The following is a 22,206-nucleotide window of genomic DNA, read 5'->3' on the forward strand; positions in this document are numbered from 1 at the left end:
AGATCATTTGGAGTGAAACTAGCTTTAGGAATATTAGACAATTCTTTTAAAAGAAGGTCCCCCTCTCAATCTGTGGGAAAGACGTAGATCTGGTTTTTGGCATATTAGCTGAGACACAATATGTTACTAAGTATGGATCTTTTATCTATAGATTAAAAACTCATTGAAATATTGCTCTGAGATTGATTAGTTTGTTGTTCATTGAGGGCTTTTTGTTTGGAATTGAGTGCTGTTTATTAAGAAGAAAAATACCAATAAGAAGTTAATTCTTTGTAGTAGCTGAGCAAAGATGTTGCTATGAGCTTGGAATATCATTGTCTTCCTATTAAGGTTTTATTTGTCTTTTTTTGTCAAGAAGACTCCTTACAAACGGACTAACTGCACAGGTTTGCACACAATATGCTTTCAAGTGTGACAAACCAGAAAAAATACAGGGTTTCTTGTAATTCCTTTTCTTTGCAAAGGTTGAAGGTATTCTTTCCAACTCTAGCTACTGAGTCTTTCAGTTTGAAAATAATTCCAAAGCAATCCTTGACTGGAATCATTTTATGTTTGCCCAGTCATCTGGGCCTGTGTTTGAAAAAATGCAGAATGAAGAAATTGCCCAAATTTGTCTTGACTTGAAGAAATGAATGTTCTAAAAATGTATACATTGAACAGAACATGTGGTTTCAGCCACATTTGTTGTGTTATTATACTTCTTTTTGCTCTATTTGTCTTAATCTGGAATGAATTCTACTTCAGGATTTCACTGTAAAACAGCTCTTCAAAATAAAAATACATGATAAAGAGCTAATTGAATGATTCTTGTAAATAAAATATGTGAAAGAAATGTGAAATTTTAAAATTTTCAAAATGCTTGTACTTAATGCTTGTCTTCTCAGTTTACTGAGGAGTACCCAGTGTCAAGATGCTATTGAAAGCTCTTGTAAGTTATTCAAATCACAAGTTATTCCTTTTTGGTATTCTGGATTGACATGACAAGTTAGGGCCAGTGTGAAAATGTCAGTAAATTTTATGTGAAAAACATTTTTCTGGGGAAAACATTCTGAGTTGAGCTGACTTAAATCTTTGAATCCATCTGAGCTATAACTCAAATAGCAAGAGAAAGTGATAACCACCGTGGACCTTCTGATAAGTTTGGATAGGGAGCTTTGTTTTTAGAAGAGAATGATATGCAATGATCCAAATCTACAGTTTTCACCAGTTACATATTTGCTAAGAAATCTTGGAAAATACTTTTTTAGCATTTCCACTCTAGGTGAGAGCAAATTGTCAAAGACCCACAATCTGTCACAAACTGTGTTTTAAGTAATTCCTACTTATAGTTCTTATAAAATGCAGCAAATTCTGCTTTAGCAACACCTTCAGACACTAGCAGAAAACCTGAAGAAGACCTTGCCAGGGTGCAGTTAATGCAGCTGCAGAAGTTGGAAAACTCACTGCATTCAAACCTCATTTCAGCTGCTGCACTGGCCTCCGTTTCACTTCCCTCCTCTTTTGGCTATTTTTGTGTATTGGGGAGGGGAGAGGGACATGAAGACAGCTGCATCTTGATGCTGCCAGCTCCCCTGAAATACCGTCATATGTTCCCACCAGAAATATTTCATATGTCCCTCTCCTGCTGCTGAAGAAAAGGAACAGGATCCATTTGCCTTTTTTGACAGGTCTTCCCTCTGGTCCAGCTGTGAAAGGCATCAGCTGGGGAGTGGAGTAGCCCACTGCTGAATGAGAGAGGAGCCTTGAAAGCTCTGGGCTGGTGAGAGCTGGAGTGAGGTATGCATAAAAGGAGCAAGGAAAATATTTCTGCTGGGAGTTGCAAAGCCCTTGAAAGGCTATACTTACCGTGTGCTTCTCTACTGCTGAATGGGAGGAGGATCTGAATCTGAGAGGCTTGAGCAGCCGTGTTCTCTGCACGAAGGAGGTGCAAAAAAGGCTGTCATGGGGTTGGGTCTGAATCCTGTGTCCCCCAATCTTCTGGAGCCTGTGTTCCCTATACTCTTGTCTAAGATGAGAAGCAATGTGAAGGAGAAGAGCTGCTGACAGAAGAAGACAGTTCTCAAATGCCTACCTGGAGAAGTAGACATGAAATGGGACATGTTGCTGATAATTGACTTTTGAAACACCTGGCATGTGGATTTCTCTGTTTAGGAAATAAACCTTTTCCACTCATCTTCCTGCTCTTTCCTGTCCCAAACCCAGCTGAAGCTACTACAAGAACTGAGGCTGCTGAGGGTTCAACAGCCTGTCCTTGTTGGGACTTGAGTGCATCTGTCAAGGAAATCTGGCTGAGGATCATCCCTGACTCAAGTGACAGAGCTCAGCTGGGGATGAGGCAGCAGCTTAACAGATGTAGTTTTAAACTGTCTCTTGTGAAGTCAGTCCCTGAGCAGTACTGTCATGAGTTGTAGCTTTGAAGGCTTGGGGTAGTTTATGGGTTTATTTTATTTTTTTCCTGGAAACCACAGACCCTTGTTTCTCGTGTCTACTTAAGAATGTAATTGTAAGTCGAACGAGTAATTTCTAGCCCTTGTGTTTGTGTAAGAAAGTGACTCATGACCTGAATGTCCTTTTACAGCTCAGGGTGAGAAAGCTTATGAAAACTCATAATCACTGAGTAACTGGGTGTGAAAAGGCAGTCAAGGAGATTCTGAGTTATAAAAGAAGAGCATTAAATAATTTGCTTCAAATTCACAACTTGAAACTAAATGGGGCTCTCTACTTGCTCCTTCCTTTGTTTAGAAATCCATTTTTAAGTAGCAGAGGAGCCAAGAGGCAGCTAGAAGAGTTAGGATAGCATCTACCAGCTCTAACCTCCTACTCACATCTTCAGAGACAAGCAGACATGCTGTGGTAGGGTGGTGCTTGGTGGAAAAAAGAACAGAAGGAGAGTTCAACCTCTCTTTTGCACCTTTATCCCAGAAAAAACTGTGAATAATACCACTTTTTTGAGGTATTTGTAAAAGGAAGTGTTGTATCTTTTCTTTACCCAGTGAAAGGGTACTTGCATGACTCAACCATCCATGCCTAGGGCAGTGAATTTCTGGCATTGTGACAATGTTGGTTTTAAACATTTCTCTCGCCTAGCTTCAGGAGCCTAAGACTGTTCTGGTGCCACTCTTTTGAGGGCTTTAACATCAGGAAGGAGAAGGTTATGTGTGTTGTGGTTGGAGTCACTTATTAAATCTCACAGAGTGCTGCTTTTTCAATGAAGGGTGTACTGAGTGAGTGCTTACCCTGGTTGGAACAAGAGCTCCAAGGCTGTCAGACCATCAGTAGGCTTTTTGTGGGGGGAAGTATGATAGTTCAGCCACAGAGAAACATAGATCGTTCTCACGCTGTCAGCACAGAATAGCCGTGACACTGTTTGTCAAAAACAACCTCTGCAAGGGAAAGAAAAAAGGGGGACAAAAAAGAAATCTGTGTGTTAGGAGGTTCAGTTTATGTGCTGATGGTTTCTAATAGTGAAGCAACCTTACCCTGTGGCACATGGCACAGCTCTGCATAGCTGCTCAGGCACAGTGGAACAGAGCAGGGCTTGTGTTGTACACTGCAAAGGCAGCTTGCTTCTCTTTTGACTGAAATAATTTCAATAAGAACATTTGGTTTGAGAAATTCATGAGTCTGTCAAGTAACTACCTTGTTAGAAATAAAAGTCTGCTGGGAAGATTGGATTCTGTTTAGTTCATGGATGGCAGTTTGGAGCCAGCCACGTGACCTGGTTACATCCTGGATGCAGAGTTTGTAGGAGGCTTTCTATATGCTTTTTTTCACATATACCATAAAAAACCAAAACCTTAAACCCCCAACCGCTAGCAGCAAAACAGTTAAGTTCTTTGGAATGAAGTAAAAACAGAAGTTAAAGAATATATTTGATATGAGGGATAGCCTGCACAGAATGACAAATAGGGAACACATACAGAAGGTTCTATGCCTGTGATGTAAGTTTGGAGGGGAAAGAGTGCAGTGCAGCTTTGTCCTGCTAAACAGGCTAAAAATGTTTATAATTCTACAGCAGTAGGCCTTAAAATCATAAGTTTATGTTTTGAATAAATTTAAGGTGTTATTACATAACAACTTCAACTTCTTTTTTTGTTTTCTTCCCTCTTTCCCTTCTACAGATCACACATCCGTGGGCGGGCTGGGAGACAGTTTTTATGAATATTTATTGAAAGCCTGGCTTATGTCAGACAAGATGGACACGGAGGCAAGGAAAATGTACGACGATGCAATTGAGGTGATTATAATTCATTGAGTTTTCCAATACAGTGGAACCATCTTTAATATTTTTAAGGAAATTAAATTAAATTTGGAAAAAAAAAAAAAAAAAGAACCTAGGCAGAAAAACCACCACCAACCACAAGACTTGTTTTGATTATGTAACTTTTAAGAAATCAAGCGATGAATAATACTAGCTTTCACTCTGAGTAGTTTAAAAAGTATTATTGTGGAATACATGTGATGCGGATTATTGTGCTAAAACTGGGACAATTGTCCCAAACAGTACAGTGTAAAAGCCGAAGCTCTGATTTATTAATAGGAGATGTAGCAACCTTGCGATGTGTGCAGAGCAACCAAGTCACTTATTTTCTGTGTTGAGAATTCACCATTCTAGGACCTGAAGTCCCAAATTGTTTTATTCTTTGCATTATTTTCTAAGGCATTTATATGTTGTATTCCATATTTACCTTGTAAAATGTAGTTCATATCAGAACCATAGAAACAGTTCAGCTGTTTCTATGGTACTTTCCTGCTATAGTCTTACTCCCTGTTACAGACCAAGAAGTGCTTGCCCAAGCAGGGCGGCACTGCCGGTTGTTTCATTGGAATTTTGGGTAGGGGCCTTTCTGTGGTGGCTCTGAGCTTTTTGCTGCCCAGCTCTTTACTTTCCCAGTTTCCCCATCTTCTCTCAGCAGCCTCTCATAGTGGTGCCCACTGTGCCACCATTCCTCGGCTACAGTTCAGATACATGGAGAATAACCGAGCTGGTATGAGTCATGTGAGCTGTGGTACCAGCAGCAGCAGGAACTGTGTGGTCTTGTCCCAGTGCTGTTGTGTGGTTGGTGCCTGATGTGTTTCAGGCTCTGTGCATGCCCTGTTCCTTTCAGTGTAAATTTTTATAGCTTAGTTTTACTGTGGTTGGTCTTCTAAAGCAAAACACCTGTTCTTGGAGTTCTCAAAATTCGCATTTTAAAAGATATATAGTGAGTTCTAGTACAAAATTGCTTTGAAGCTGTAATATCTCTTATTCCTGACCTGAATTTGATTACATTTGACTTCCAGCTGCTTTGATGTGTTCCTTCTCTGCATTGTTTTAAAGGGTTTTCTGCACCATATAGCTGGTTACTATCAAATGTACAATAGACATTCTCTCCTGAAAGAAAAATGCCTTTTTTTTTTTTTTTGTCTCACAATATAGAACAGATTTTGAATTATTTCTTAAGCTTTTTTTTCTATTTATTTTCCCATGTCTTCAGTATGGAGGAAGCAATGTAATGATTCCTCTAATGTGATTCTTCTTCTAACTGATACCTTCTTGGTTTTATCCTCTTCATCCAGCCAGGAGCTCTGTTTGCACTCTTAACCTTTGCCTCAAACCGTCATCCACTTTCTAGTTGCTTTATTCTGAAGCTGGTTATAATCTTTTTGATTTACTACTTTCCTACCACTGTGATTTACATTCCCGATTCCTCAGTGTTTGACCTTACACTTATCTCTATTGCAACACATTGTTCAGGCAAAACCCATTTTGTCACCTGCTCTCAGTGATTTTACAGAACTGACTTTTTCTTTATCATTATCTATAGTTCCATCAATTTTTGTGTCATCTGCAATTTCTTTCTAGCATTTTTCTTGGAGATCATTGTTAGAAATACTGCACAATGTTGAATAAAGTATCTATGCAGAATCTTTATGGGATAAAAATTTTTTGATTTTTTTTCCACGATTTTTTTTTAAACTTTGAACTGTTCTAGCAAGCCAGTTTTAATGCACTTCAGATGTGCTGCCTTGAATTTGTTTAGGACTAATATTTTGTAAAATGTCAAGAAATTCTCAAAGTCCCTATTATTCCTAGTATAGGCATACACATGTCCATCAAACATTTATTTTTGTAACTACATAATTCATTTTATATCATTGTTTTATTAGCTTTTTAAACTACTAATAAGGCATTGGCTGTTTCCCAGTCCTTTTGAACTTCCTTAGCTTTCCAGGGTTTGTTAAATTCTGTGTTCCTAGTTCAAAATATTAGTTCTGTATTTTTAATAGGTTAAAATACAATTTATGTGATTCTGTAGGTTTAAAGATGTTTAGCAGTTGATATCTAGCTTCCATTGTGGTTACTGTTGAAATATTTTACTCTGATTCTTAAACTGTGAACACTTCAAAATTAGAGGAAATAAGCTCTCCTATTCATCCTCTTCACTGTAAACCATCTCACAAACATTTTCTATGGCCACATCTCTGAATGGAGACAGAGCAAGGCAAGTTTGGGACTAGGTGAAAACACTCTGTGGATAGAAGAGAGGAAAAGCCAAGCTGCTCCTGCTTCATGTGTGATATAACCTGCAGTCCAAGCATCAGAGGGTTCCTTCAGTGTTTTCTCAGCTGAACTTACCCTGTACATTTGAGTCTGCATGAACTGTACTGATTTATGTGCTGTGGAACATACTCTGTTTCAGGGTTTCTGTCTCTCCCAGGTCCTGCTTGACATTGAAAGACACAGGCAAAGAGTCATTAAGTAGGGTTTGCTTTGCATAACTGCAACTCAAATTTTTATTTAAATTTTTTAAGAGACCATTCTCTTATCATTCTATTGTTCCTATAATATAGGTCTTCCTCCATAGCTAACACTTCTTATTCTTTGTTTTTCAAAATGTGGAGCAGAAGCTCTTTGCATCATTTGTGCAAGCAGAAGGGGAAAGGTGTAGCATGCATTCCTCCCACTCACAGCATAGAGTTGGAAATATTCTCAGCACCCACCAGTCTAAAAGAATGTCTCTGTCCAGACACACTTTATTCCCTTATCTTATTACAGAAGGGTGAGTGGACAACATAACCTCACTCCTAACTCTTGCAGTAGACAGTGATATCTTATTCCTTGGAGCTATCACAGTGAAGAAAAATGCAGCATCTGTTCTTCAGATGTCATGGTTTCCGATCCATGGCATATGAAGTCTTATCCAGGTCACCACATACTTCCTAACATGAATACAAACAAGTTGTATTCATGGTGCAGTCTTCCACTGTAAAGGACACTTCATTGTCATGTCCTAGTATGGAAATTCACAGCTATGATAAAAGCTGAAATGGTGCCTGTTGGGATTTTTTTGTGGTGATAAAAATTGAGGACAGGTCTCTTAACTTTGCTTTCAACATCATCATGTGGACCTTCCAGCTAGTCTGGTTTCAAGTGTCTTTCTTTCCTTCTCACATCAGTTGGAGCATAGGTAAGCTTCCTTTTGATCTGCTGCCTTGAGTAGTCTAATCTGTTAGGCTCATAAATTTGATCCTCACTCTTTCTTACTGCACAGCATTAGGGAGCTAAAAGAAGGATTTAGCAGTGTGCTTAACTGTCACAACATAGCAAGTACTGCTGCAAGACAGCTCAGAAAATGCTATTTTTTGTAGCACATGAACTTCAGAGAACATTCAGGTTCTGCATAGAATCACAGAATATCTTGAATAGTAAGAGACCCTCAGGAACCATTGAATCCAGGTCCTGCCCTGCACAGGACACCCCAAGAGTCACACCATGTGGCTGAGAGTGTTGTCCAAATGCTTCTTGAACTCTGTCAGGCTTGGTGCTGTGACTGCTTCCCTGGAGAGCCTGTTCTAGTGCCCAAACACCTTCTGGGTGAAGAACCTTTTCTAATATCCAACCTAAACCTTCCCTGACACAGCTTCAGGCCATTCCCACGGGTCCTGTCACTGATCTCGAGTGCCTTTCCCTCCACTGCCCCTCATGAGGATGTTGCAGACTGCAATGAGGTCTCCTCTCAGTCTCTTCTCTAGGCTGAACAAAGCAAGTGACTTTAACCACACCTATTGTTGAGAGATTTCATAGATAAAGGAAGCTCCTTCCATTACTTAATCTCTTAGTTGATGTGAATTAAATTTTCTCTTTGAGAGTTGGGGTATACGTGTCCACTCTGGCTTGTGTATACTCCTTGTAGTCCGGCTGGATGTCATTGCTTTGCAGTTCCTGTTGGAACGTCTGTGGCCTCAGCCATCCAGCCCAGGATACAAATGCCACATCTATCCCAGCTTGGACTAACTTTTCTTCTCCACTAGGCAGTGCTCCCAGCAATGCCCAGCAGTTTCTTGTTAATTAGTAGAAATATTAATTGTCATTTTTCTGCAGCTGGCAGGCAGCAGGTTGTTGAACAATAAAGTATTTTGAGAGAGTTTATGTTGTGTTTATGTTCTTGAGATGCTTCCTTTGTGACTCTCAGGCTCTAACCTAGTTATTAAGTAGCTGATAGAACTTGATTTTCAGATTTCAGAAACTACTCCTTCTACCAGGCAGTTATTTTCAAGTCCAGATGTGTTTTCTGCTCAGAAGAGGAGCATGTTGCACATAGAACATACTCTTCAGTCAAACCATGAAAGCAAGTCTGGAGTAGAGGAGTAGCTCATGGAGGAGTATATAAATTTGGCCTTTGCTGACTATCCTGGTGCTAACCACAGCAATTTTGTACCCCTGGAAATGCTTCTGCAACTATTTACTCCTCAACAGCTATGGAATTATGGGAAGATACAATTTGAAAAGACATGTTACTAAACATTTGGAAAAAAATGCTTTCCTCTAGGAAATAAATAATCCATATGCTTTAGTGCCTTCCTGGTCTTCATAGTTAAAGTGGCTTTCCTTCAAAGGGAACTCAACTTTTATGTACCATATGGTCGAGAAATGTCAGTTTTGTCACACTCTAGAATAATGGAATCAACAGAGTTAATGCTCCTGATCTTAATATGCTTCTCCAGTGGCAGTTTTCAGCAGATCCAGATTTCCTGTGCCAGTACTTTCAACCAAATGAGGCTTGTACAGTTAACCACATCAGGCTCCTTAGCAGCAGAAGGCAGTCATCAATGCCAATTTGCGTGATGGTTAGACAACCACCCTGGCATCTGTCAGAGACTTACTGGTTTCTGCTCTGTCACTTATTTCTGCCTTCTTCTCTCTGGATCCTGCCATGAGCACAAACCTCGGGAGTGCAGACCAGCACTTCTCTTTCATTACTTTCTCACTGTCTAATGCTAGACTTAGTAAATACTGCAGTAGGTTGGTGGGAATTGTGGTCCTGTCTGAAAGAGGCTTAAAGCAAATGTTGTTCCATTTAGTTTGCAAACTTTGAGAAGTTAGGTCAGCTATTCTTCTAAGAGAGGGATGCCATTTATAAGTCACAAGCAACGACATATATTGGTACAAATGTACAAAAAGAAACCAGCAGTTGCCTCATGTATAAAATAAGAAAGCTCTTTGTGAACAGCTGCTCTGACACCCATCATTTGAGAATGTGCTATCAGAAAGCTGCTGTGGAGAAGCTAGAAGGTGGCTGGAGCATTCCTGTCACTTCCTGTTAAAGACTGACTGAGGGTACAGGTTTGCATATGTTGCTGACCAAAAGTTTCCAACATGGATTTTTCTGAGTACTCACAGAGTGCACAGAGCAGCAAATAGGTACTTCTCAGAGTTAACAGTTGGACAAATACTGTTTGAACCATAAAATAAGTGCTGAATTCTCAAGTAAAATACAGTGTTGTCTATGCTGAGATTTTCCTGTGCTAGATGTCATTAGCATTTTTAGCAGTTAGAGTATTTTTGTGTGTGTGCTTTGAAATGATATTTTTATAGCTGTCTGTTCCTGTAGTGCTCAGAAGTGAATTTGAAAAAAGAAAATTATTTTTGTTTTGAAAACCAGACTTTGCTCAGTAAAGGAATGTTAATAAGTAAAACTTGCATGTGAAACAGCATTTGAAAGTTCTCTTAATCTCTTTGTAGGCCATAGAAAAACATCTCATCAGAAAGTCCAATGGAGGACTGACCTTCATTGGGGAGTGGAAGAACGGGCATCTTGAAAGAAAGATGGGCCATTTGACCTGTTTTGCAGGTGGAATGTTTGCCCTTGGAGCTGATGGTTCCAGAGATGATAAAGCTGGACATTATTTGCAACTCGGAGCTGAAATTGCACATACATGTCATGAGTCATATGACAGGACAAGTAAGACCTATTTTTAATCTAATTATTTCAACTGTTAGAATACAGAGACTGTTATAATTATTTTTAGGATTTCTTATGGACCTTGTCTAACATGCACTGGTTTTATACTAGTATGAATTTTTAGCATCCATGTATTTGCTTCTGTTCTGCATCACAGTGGCTAAATACAAACCCACACTTTATGGTTCCTTTGTGTATTTTTATCAGTTTTGGATCAGTCAGCTAAGATAGATTATATGGGTATGAGGAGGAAGGAATTTGTGTGAACTCTTGTCCTCACAGATATATAGGGAAGTTTTAAATTTCATATATATTCTTCTTACAGTTAAGTACAGGGAAAAATTTGTAAATAGATTTTTACTGGTTTTAGTAATAGTGCATTCTGAGTAAGTACAATCAAACAAGAGAGGATGAAGACTACTGTGCAGACCGTGAGATGGCCAAAGGTCTGACTGGTGAGGAGGCTGCATCAGGCTTCATTGTTGGGCTGGAAGTGTCCTAAGGTCAGTCTTTTGGACCAGGTTTATTTTAAAAATTTAGTAGTGAATTTGGTGCTTGAAGAATACTGATTATGCTTAGGGTGGCCATATAGTTGTAAGACGTAATTAAAATGGAAGAGTCTCAGAATAGTAAGCAAAAAGATCTTGAAAACTGGGCTATCAGAAATAAGAAGTTTACTAGAAAAAGTCAGGAGCTCTTAGTCTAAACTGGGAGTTGAAAAATGTCCTGGTCTGTATCAGATGAAAAATTTTCAGCAGAGATTAGATAATATTAAGACTGCCTTAGAAGACATGTATAATTTGTCACCCAGAATACTCTGTATAAATCTGAATTTCAAGCAGAACAAATGCAGAGAAGGACCAAGGGAATGAATAGAGGGACAGAGCTTTTATCCTACTGTGGGGAAAATATGAGAGATTGGCCTGCTCAGCCTAGAAAAAATAATAGTGACGAAAAGAACAAATTTATTGCCATCTCAAGGGGTAAACACTGAAGAGAAATAGTTATTTTAAGATATAAAAGAACGCAGTTATAACAAGAGCAAGATTTTTAAGCTCACTGTGAATAAATGTAGGTTGGAAATTGGAAATGGTTTTGCACAGCTACCAGGGAAGTAAGCTTCTGAAATACCTTCCCAGTAGAAATAATGGTAACTAAAACTTAAGCAGTTTTAAGATGAGAATTCATGTATTTATTCACAGGATTACATTGTATCCTTGTAGAGTTGCCTGTCTTTTTAAATAATTCAGTCACGCAAGTGATAATTTTATTTGGATAGCAACAGCTTTAAAAAAGGAAAAGAAAAAAATTGAGTGTGCTTAAGAAAAAAAGGTAGGACATAGCAGCTATTGTTGCATTCTGCAAAATTATATTTAAATGTTTAATTTGACATTTAAAAATAAGCAATGTTAAATTTGCAGTTGTTTGAGCAGACCTAATTTTATTCCTTCAGATGTTTATTCTGTACCCTAAATAAGTCAAAAGATGGGGCAGATAAAAGTTTTGATTACATATTTAATGACTGTATAAGAACACATGAGCAAGAAAGACTGAAAGCTGTACAGACAGTTATAAATTTGCAATGCCCTTGTTTTCTTTTGTTCAGTCATGCATTCCTGCAGTCATGCAGGAATGTGGTTTGTTTGTGTTTGGATGTTTGGGTTTTAATTTTCTGGACTGATTTTTTCAATGAAAATTAAGGACTTGTATGCACCAATTTTCAAGTTTTTCATTATGTTTTAACATCAGGATTTGAGACATAATTTTACACTTTAATGGCAAAACTGGTTGATGGCAGAAAAAGCATCTTTAAGAGGGCGGTCAGTCATCCTGGTTCAGCTATCAGGTTTCAGCTGTGCTTCAGCAGGCAGAGAGGATTGCCTGATTTCTCTCTCCTGTGGACTTGGGAGAACTTGCCCCACTTGGCATTCCCAGAGGGGAGAGAAGAATGCAGAGACTCTGTGCAAGGGATAGGCAGCTCTTTCTTTAGATAAACCAGCAGAGCTGCCCTTTCCTGTGTCATCCTGTGGCTGCTCGTAATAAACTACAGTGTGTACCTGGTGATGTAATAGTTTAATGAAAAAATAGTACTTGATGAACCAACCTAGATTTCAATAGCTGAGCTTGAGTCTCAGCAAAATTGAAACAGAATTTCACAGAATAAAAGCATTTCTGGAAAATGAGGGCATTGTATTTCCAACTGTCATTAACCTGTTACACATATTGCAGGTTTGAAAGCCTGTTAAAAAAGAAATTGGTATTTCATAAAGCTGGTTATTTCAGTGCTGACTAGTACAGAGAAGCTGGAAAGTTCTTGAAACATTCCTGATGTATTTTCTTGGGGATTATGTCCCAGTGGCAACTGGCATCACTGCCATGTAATAGAGAAGTTTATGCAGGGACATAGTCTCACTGATAATCTGAGTCACCTATCAATGTTCCCCAGGAATATCTGAGAGAAGACATTAGACTTCAGAGTCATGGGCTGGAGAAGTGACTAGGTATGTTGTGAGAAGCTTGGGCCCTTGCCATGGTTCTGTGAAAATCCTTGTTAGATTCTGCTTGAGCTGAGGATCAGTCTGTAGCACCACTGCTCAAAGGATGCCTTTCTAATTCAGCAGCTAGAGGAAGCTGGTCGCCTTTGTAAGGTGAAGGCAGGGGGTGTAGTCATGGTTCTGGTCTGCCTCTGAGCAAGGGATTTGTGTTTCCAGGATCTGTTGAACGCAGCAGCATGAGAGTCCCCTCCAAGGCTCTTCCCCTCTTCAGGAAATTGTGAATGCATGTGGCACCCCTTAGAAAGACCGAGGGTTTGAAAAGGCTTGTTGATGGTCAATGAGAAAACTTAACTGTAACCAGAATAGTCTTATGATGTGTAATCTCTACATACTTCTACTTCCTACCCATCTGCTATTTTTTGTACCTTAAACTATCAATAGATTAATGCTGCAGCTGTCCTAAATTTCCCATCCTATGATGAGAGATTTCAGGATTTTCCTGTAGTCCAGTGTGCTCTCAGTTTGGAGAGAAGATTGAAAAAAACAATGATAGAAGAGGCATGTTCTGATCTGCATGCCCATTTATCACCACAAGAAATCATAATGCTGTCAGTGGGCAGTGGTAAGGCTACAAAAATAAAGCTTCACATGCTCATGGTGCAAGGTTTCTTGATAGTTAAGCTTATGTGAGTACTTCACATCTTGAGGCGTTCCAGTTTCTGGGGATTAATTCTTTGTTTTTCATGCTTTAGGTGCACCACTGACAAACATGGCACAGGCATAAAATAATTGGCAATGTGAAATCTGTAGATGGCAACAAAAAAGTCAAATGAAATTGTAATAATAGATCACTAACAAATCAATCTGAATGATCAGCTTTCATAGGTGTTTTAGAGGTTAGATAAATAAGCAAAATTGTCTGTATATATGGCATTGTGAGCTGATCTGTAGCATACAGTATTTTTAGTATGTTATACCATCCCTTATGCATAAGAATTTTCCTGGCCATTAGCTGATAATGTGTAAAGTATTGACTGACTACAGAGAGCTTATTTTAGGATGAAATTTTTTGCACTTCTTTTAAGTTTTTTGACAAGAGCTGTCCTCAGAATCGCGGTACAGCTTTAGCTGGTTTTTATGTGTGACAATTCTAGTGCAGAATAAGCCAGATGACTAACATTTCAGTTAAGACATATGCAAGGGTATGAGTAGATGCTGTGTCTGTCCCAAGGCTCTCAGTAAGCAGCTAAACAGGCAAGGCTGAAGAAAGGAGAATAATAACATGTTTTTGTGAGACGTATAAAATGCCAATGTGTGTTGATGGAATAGTTCAGAGACTCAAACAGAAGTATCTTGGATGTTCTCTTTATCCAGTTTTATATGAGTTAGAGCCTAGCAAGTATTATTATAATTGTGAATCCTTTCTTACTTTCAGGAAATTTATTGCTATATTGATTGTAGTCTTAAAGTAACATAGAAAACATACAACAATGTTTTCAAAAGTATTTCTAAAATTAGAAATATATTTATCTAAAAGTATAAGGATTTGCCTTTTATTTTTGGCAGTGCTAAATGCAGCTCTCATTGAAGTCAACTTTATGTCAGTTAAAATCTTAAAATGGTGCTTGTTCAGCTTTGCAGTTTTGCACTGGTATGAAATTGTTTCCCATTTGCTCTCCCTGCCTAGACTGTAGTCTACCAGCACTATTAATATGAAAATATTTGGATTATTCTGTGACCACTGTAGCATTGTAAAATGGCATTAGATGGTTCTTGGCTTACAATAATGGCCCCTGAAAGGTACTGTGCTCGTAATATCTTCTTTTCTTTAGTCAGCTATTAGTAGAAGTGCTGTGAATAATTTTACATCCTTGGTTTCAGATAAGAATTCAGTGAAATCATCACAATATGCAGAGGTCATCCATCCTTGGGTGGTTTAATTTCTTGTAGTGCCCAATAGCATTAGGAGTAGGTGTGAGTAAATAATTAAAGATTTAATGCACAAGCAGGCTCCAAAGCAAGAGAGGACATCACAGTTTCTGTAGGTGTGGATCACCAGAACTGCCTGAAATCCAGCTTCTTTGGTGGATAAAACTAACATAGCGGTCATGTTTCCCTGATTTCCAAAAGGCTATTTTACTAAGGTCCACTAGGGACATTAAACAGTTACAATCTAAGCAACAAGTACCTGCATGGAGGAAGAAAATGGGCATAATATAGAAAACAGGGTAGAGGTAAATAGTCCACTCTTGCAGTGGATAAATGCTGGTTAACCAGCAGTACTCTGATATATTTGATATATATTTGCACATATATGTATAGGTGTAAAATGTGTACTATATTAATACACATTATAAGTGTATATTTGCATTTCATATTTTAATATGTATTATATGTAAATAAAGCATACACATATATAAATGATCAGAAAAGGGCAGGAGCAGTAAGGTAAGTGTGCTGATAATAGCAAAAAATGCACTACAGAAGGACCTTATGAGGTTGAGTAACTGCATAATAAATTGCTAAATTAAATCCAGTGTAGTTAAATGTGAAGTGAGGCACCCATGAAAAAATTATTTCTAACCACACATATTAAATGATGACTGTTAACTGACCATTGCAATTCAGGAAATTGCTTTTGAGATTATGAAAATGTCAACTCAGTAGCAGTCAGGAAAAACAAAATGAAAAAGAACAAAATAGAAAATGTCATTATGTCACTGTATTAATCTCATCCGCACTTTTTTTTTTTGCTGTATTTGCTGGTCCTCTCTCATTTTACTAATGATATAGTAGAATTGGAAGAGTTGCAGAGAAGGGCAAGAAGATTAACCAAAGGCACGGAATAGTTTCCATTCAAGGCACAGCTGAATTGAATAGTATTATTCAGGGTGGAAAAGGCACCCACTAGGTAGGATTCAGCAGATTTGCAATATCACATAGGGGAGGATTGGAGAGTAGTTCTGCATCAAACAGGTATCAGAGATGGGGAACTCTTTAGTAGAGGTTGTTTTGGATGCTCAAGACTTACGTAGATTTAAGGAGGGACCAGATAAGTACTTGGGAAATAAATCTATTAAGAATTACTGACCATCTAAAAAAAGTATATTTAGTTTGGGAGAAGCCTTGAGCTCAAAAACAGTAGAGGCTGGTAGAAAAGATGGAAAAAGGTATCTCATATACTTGACAGATGCTTCCTCTTCTCCATCGATGTCTGATTTTAGCTGTTGTTGGAGATGGGATATCAGAGCCGACAGAATTCCATCTGGTCCAGTATGACCATTCTTATATTCAGAATTTTGGATACGTAGAACTTTGTATCTCTATATCTCCTCCATTTTATAGTGAGATTTATTTAATTTTTTAAGTGAAACCGATAAAGTGGCCTGTTTTGAAGGAAGTGCAATAAACATTTCTTGATGGATTTTCCCTTACTTTTCATGTGGCTAAAGCAGAGTGATGCTTTTACTTTTGGCATCCAAAGCCACAGTCCCTTGAAACAAAAAGATTAAGAAACTTCTTTTGGAGATTTTCTGCTGGGTCATGCACTGAGAGTTGCTTGTATTTTTTATTATAGTATTCTAAGGTTTCCCTTTCAAACCCATGAAATCATGGTTAATTTGAACCTCTGACCCAAAGGAATTACATGATTAATTGCTTTGATAATTTTTAAAGTTGGAGTGCAGCTTCAGAGTTCAACACCTTAAAAATTCTCTGCCAAAACAAATGGTGGGGTGCAGCTGTAGGTAAGTTAAATTAATATTTAGCATTATTAATGTTAAATTTGAGGACCAGTGTGCAGCTGTATAATACAAAATATGTGTAATTGCAACTTTACATTATTGACAGTTTTTCTGCAGTTGTGTTGTTCTTACATGAGTAGTCTTCCAGGTACTGGCACAGGGCCTTTACAGGTTCCTTTAAGGGCTTAAATAGTGACTCTCTTAGTTCAGAGATTTATTTTCAGATGTACTTAAGGCTTCATTGCCCTGTTGTAAACCCTTTACTTGAAGATCACAGCACATCAGTTACAGTGGCCTGATAGCACATCCTTAAACCAACAGTTTGGATAAAGATACAGAATATTCAGCATGATGCTACTTGGTTTAGTTCCAAGATCTTTTCCTGCTGTGCTGCGTGGGATCAAAGGACATCAAAACCTGTGCTGACCTTTTTTTTCTTTTTTCTTTTTCTTGTAAAGAACTAATGTCGGTCACTTCAATTTTATCCTATAATTGAATGTGGTAGTGTGTTTATATTCTTAGTGTTTCATTAGTTTTCAAGAGGATTACTGTAGTCCTGTCAAAATAGGTAGTTTTCTCACAGGAATTGGATAAATTATTCATAAGAAAAATTACAAGCCTCAACAGTAGGAAATATTTATGAGACTGCTTGAAGACTAGCTAGGTTCTGGGATTTTTTTCACAACCTTGGAATATAGCAGTCTCCTACCCATCCTTCCTGCAAAGATTGGTATGGAGCAAATTTTTTTCTTACTTTTACTTTTTTTTTTTTGGTTGGTTGTTTCCTCTGCAGCACTGAAGCTGGGCCCAGAAGCATTCAAGTTTGATGGTGGCGTGGAGGCGGTGGCAGTACGGCAGAATGAGAAGTATTACATCCTAAGGCCAGAGGTGATCGAGACCTATTGGTATATGTGGAGATTCACCCACGATCCCAAGTACAGGCAGTGGGGCTGGGAGGCAACACAGGTAACTATTCTTCATCTGTCAGTTAATGTAATTTTGTGTATTTCCCCTTTGAAGCCACTTCAGTCTCATGGTACTGAAACACTTGGAGTGGTAATTGATTTTCACAGGTTTCTGTAAACCAGGGTACATGTGAGAGTGCACACAACTAATTGCTGTTTTGCATCTGCTGAGTCAGATGCTCAGGTGAGAGGTGCATTCAGGATTATACAGCTCATTTGTTTTAGGTGTGGAAGTAAAGCCCCCTAGTCATGAGTCCTACTGTTGTTGGTAGTGCACAGCCCCCAAGAGTTTCTCTACTTCCCTGCTACTGCTCCAGCAGTCTTTGGAAACAGCTCAAACCAGTTTCAGAGATGAGAATAAGCATTAAAGATTACAAGACAGTAATGAAATCTTTTGGCTACACCCAGAGGAGATGAGGGAAAAGCAAAGGAAGAGACAAACCAGGAGACTGGATGAGTTTGTTCTGTGGCTAAAACCCAGTTTTGCTCCAGAAACAAGAGATCAAGAAAAGATGAGAAGAGGTCTGTTGAGATGTCTGTATTCAGAATATTTAGCCAAGCTCATTACTATCCATCCCTCAGCAGATCTGTACTGAGAAGAGGCCAGGTATTTTAGAGCTGTATCTTATTGTGGTTTTGCCTTAAAGTCTGTTTTACTCCAACCAGAATTACGTTATTCTGGAGACAGGTTCCACATTTGTAGATTTGTATTCCAGAATGCATTGCTTCTGCTGTCTCTGAAATACCAAACATTGAGTTTCATCATCCCTACTGCCTAAGCTATGCATATTTCTTATCTTACAAAGCTATTACTCCTTGCCTGTGTAGATACTACAAATACTTGCTGACCTAACACCAGCTCCTTTCAGAAGCTATGGCTGGATGATCCAAGCTGAGGTAGGGTCTTTTGTAATAGGTTAAAGAATTTACAGATGTAAAGATTTTCAAGCCAGGATCAGTCTCTTAAGTACATTGCAAAGCATGTATTTTGTTTGCATTTTGTTCAGTTTTCTCCATTTGCTTTCATTATCTTGGTGCCCATGAATGCTTTCAAAACAAGCCCTCCCTTCCTCCTCCCCTGCCTCCAATTTTCTCTGTGTGTGGGGTAGAATTTTATTTTATCCTTCTGTCAACCTCCATCGAAGTTGTAAATCAAGCAGCCCATGTGCTTAATTGCCTCTGTCCTTACAGACTGGCTTCTTCTGCTTGTTTCTTTGATAGAAGATTTCTTTATCAAACACAGCCATAAAATATTTTTGACTTCTTCATGAGTGGTTTTGCAAACCCCTCCTTCCCACAATTAGGAATTTTCTTGCCCCATTGTCATACTGACACAAAAGTTGAAGCGTTTTGTTCCCCAGGATTTTATGTTCATTGCATATAGATAATAAGTTTTTGTGTTTATTCCTCACACCTACTCACTACTTTTTCTTCTTCCCTATCACACAGGGCTCTGGCAGTGTTTATTCCATCATTTATAAATAGAGAAGAATCTGGTGTGACACGCAGAGCAGTTGGCTTACTGCTATTGTGCAACACTCTCTGAATTTGTCTTCCTTTTTGCCTTCCAATCTCTGAAGCATACTTGTATTTATTATCTATATTTTTTTTACAAAACAGATGCACTTTAGTGCAAATCCTATGCTTTGTCCAAGGCCTGTTTTGTTACATCTCTCCAAATCCACTGTCTGTGGGGGAAAAAACAGGAAGTTCAATCTTACATTCCCTCAGTGATCGTAAATCCCTGTGACAGGGTCTCTATCTCTTTCCTGATGAAAAAAAGGCTAATTCTCCCTAATACTGTACTTAGCACTAGAGACAACATTCATCTCAATTGTATTGGGCCAGTCAAATTGGATGATGGTGTGCCTGGGGGCTGGGTGAAGTATTACAGGAATATGCATGCAGGATACTCAGGGTAAATACATAAAATGACTAAAATCCTTTTCAGGCTCATTATTTGAAAGCAATAAGAGCCACCACTTCACAATAGGCATGTAAAGCAAATTTACTAATCTGAGCTGTGTGAATGAAGAGTTCAATTAAGAGTTGTGGACTTGTGTAACTCACTATGTAGGATTGCACCACAGAGGCTGCTGAGTTTGTCAGAGCTTCTACTGACAGTGAAAATAAATAGATAAGACCTGAAGCTTGGGCTAACTTCAAGCAAATTGAGGATTGATAGTAAGACAGAGTGGAAAGACCTGTACCTCTCTGCCCTCATGAGACCTCAGCTGCACCCAGATCTGGGGTCCTCAGCACAAGAAAGACGTGAACCTGTTAGACCACATTCCAGGAAGGGACACAAATATTATCCAAGGGTGGGAGCACCTCGCCTATAAAGACAGACTGAGAGAGCTGGGGTTATTCAGCCTGGGGAAGGGAAGGCTCCAGGGAGGCCTCATTGCAGCCTTCCAGTACCTAAAGGGGGCTTATTAAAAGAAGCGAGATGGTGTTTTTATATGGGCAGATGGTGACAGGACCAAAGGCAATGGGTTTAATGTAAGAGGACAGATTTATACTGGATGTTACAAAGTAATTCTTTACTGAGAGGGTTGGTGAGGCGGTGGGAGGTGAACATGTTGCCCAGGGAAGCTGTGGATGTAAGTGTTCAAGGTCAGGTTGGATGGAGCCTTGAGTATCCTGTTTAGTGGCATCCCTACCCATGGCAGTGAGGGTGGAACTAGGATGATCTTTGAAGTATTTTTCAACCCAAGCCAGTCTGTGATTCTACTTAGTGAAGAAGAGTAGACAGAAAAGAGCCAGACATAGGCTGGAGGTAAAAGAAATATGGTTTCACAGTTTCTTGGGTTAGAAGCTGTGAGTATGACAGCTGGTGAAGAAACTGGCACAGTTTTAATGGGCATGTTGTTGGCACAGTCAAGAAAAGTCACATATGCCACAAAAAACACCCTCAGAGAAACTGAGGGAGCTGGGGTCCAATCTAGAGGCACATCAAATTTTACTTCCAAAGAACTTAGATTTGTGTTGACCTCCCTATATGTTACAGGCACTGAAATTTTGCTTTGTGTCACTTTTGAGTCATGATGTGTATTTTGCAGGAGCATACTGCTGAATATTCTCCTGTTCTATTCTGTATTTGAATAAAGGAAACCAGAAAATCTGCTACTTCTGATAGTTTCTTCCATTATTATTCTTGCTGTTAAACCCCGTGTTTTATTTCCCATTTGAATTTGCCTAGTTTCAACTCTCAATCACTGGATTTTCCTGTGACTTCTTATGCCATTTTAAAATGTCTTTTCCCCCATGTTTTCTTTCCGAAGAATTTTCATAGATTATAGTAGGCTTAGTGCTGACTCTACTGAGGATGCTAAACAAATTGCATTGTCTCTCACTGTAAAACATTTTCTCCAAATGCCTGCGCCTACATTAGTTCATCATCCTTCTGTAAAAATGAATTTTAAAATTGCATACTCCAGTTTTGACTTCAGCCCAAAAAAAAAATTTAGCCTGTGCAAAACTAAAACTTTGTCCTTGCTACTGCCTCCCTGTTTACTGTCCCTGTGTGTATCTGCACAATGTCATAGCAGTATCTCACACTGAATTGTCTTACATGGCCATGGAAGTCCTTGAAGTGTCTCTGCATTCCATAGGTTGTCTCTACCTTCCAGGCTAGCCTGGGTCTGCAGTTACACAGTCTTGATGACCGGATTTAGGATTATGTGCTCGGTTTTATGAAACTCATTTTGTTTGGTACCCAGTTACCAGCAGATTACGCTGTCTGCTGTTATTTACGTATGTCATTTTAGCCAGCAGCAGTGTTGCAATGATGGATAAAACTTCAGACTGCTCCTTGTGGATCTCTGTGAGAAGCAGCTCTATTCTGTGACCATTTTGCATTGCCAGTTCTTTCTTAGAGCACTGTCAGTCAGTTTTAAATTGAATTATATTGATATGGTATAGTGCTGCCTTGTCTTCCCATAACATCTTAAATACCATGTCAATCGCCTTAGAAGCTTTTAAGTTTATTACAGCTCTGCAGTTACCTCTATTTGTCAAATTTGTAGCTCTCAAAGAATGAAATCAAGCTTGTGACCAAGATAGTTTTTTATAAAACCATGCTGATTGGTTTATCCTCTAATTCTTATATATATATTCAGGCGTTTCTGTAATTGATTTGAACTAATATCAGGTATTCCATCCTAAAATTATTCAGTCTACCAATGCCTCATAATGGTAGCAATATTACCTTAATATCCTTCCAGTAATCTTGGAGCTTCTCTGTATTTTGGGGTGCAATAAATTTAGCATTATTTTATCAGGGAGACTGGTCTTCAGCTCTGGAGTGAAATTTGTCTGGGTGGCAAATCAGATGACCCTACACCAAGTCCTCTGAGATCTGTGTGCAGACAAAACGTTGAGAATTTCAAGTGGCATTTAAACAACTTGTCTGTGGCATCAAGCTTTGCAGCCAGTGTCCTGAAGTTCTTTACAGCTCTGAATCAAGGACAAATTATTTTTTCATGTTTCAAAATTTTCTTCTTGGATGAATAGCTGTAAAGCAATCTTTCAGAGACCTTTTTTCATGTACAGTTCACTACTACCTGTATTACGTAGAACTCTGATCAGCTAGGGCAAATCCTTTGCCTGTTCTTGAACAGAGTCTGCCTTTCCAAGGAGACATTTCTGAAGATATAAGGTTACTTGGTAACTGTAAAGAAAAAAGTTGATATAGTTGATATACTTTCTTTCTCCAGGCGTGTAGGGCTGCTGGCTTCACCAGTGTTGCATATAGTTACCCAAGTATTAGACCTCT

General features: G+C 38.8%; 1 protein-coding gene across 1 annotated transcript in view; it reads left to right on the plus strand.

Moving 5' to 3' along the window:
• The window catches only part of MAN1A2 (mannosidase alpha class 1A member 2), a 131,988-nt gene that overhangs the window by 104,171 nt on the left and 5,611 nt on the right, over nt 1-22,206 (plus strand). Inside the window, exons 9-11 of the mRNA XM_066341184.1 lie at nt 4,122-4,237; nt 10,007-10,226; nt 17,258-17,430. Of these exons, the coding sequence (XP_066197281.1) occupies nt 4,122-4,237; nt 10,007-10,226; nt 17,258-17,430 (509 nt within the window). The remainder of the gene's footprint in view (nt 1-4,121; nt 4,238-10,006; nt 10,227-17,257; nt 17,431-22,206) is intronic.

This window comes from Sylvia atricapilla, chromosome 2, assembly GCF_009819655.1.
Source record: "Sylvia atricapilla isolate bSylAtr1 chromosome 2, bSylAtr1.pri, whole genome shotgun sequence".
NCBI classification, from domain to species: domain Eukaryota; kingdom Metazoa; phylum Chordata; class Aves; order Passeriformes; family Sylviidae; genus Sylvia; species Sylvia atricapilla.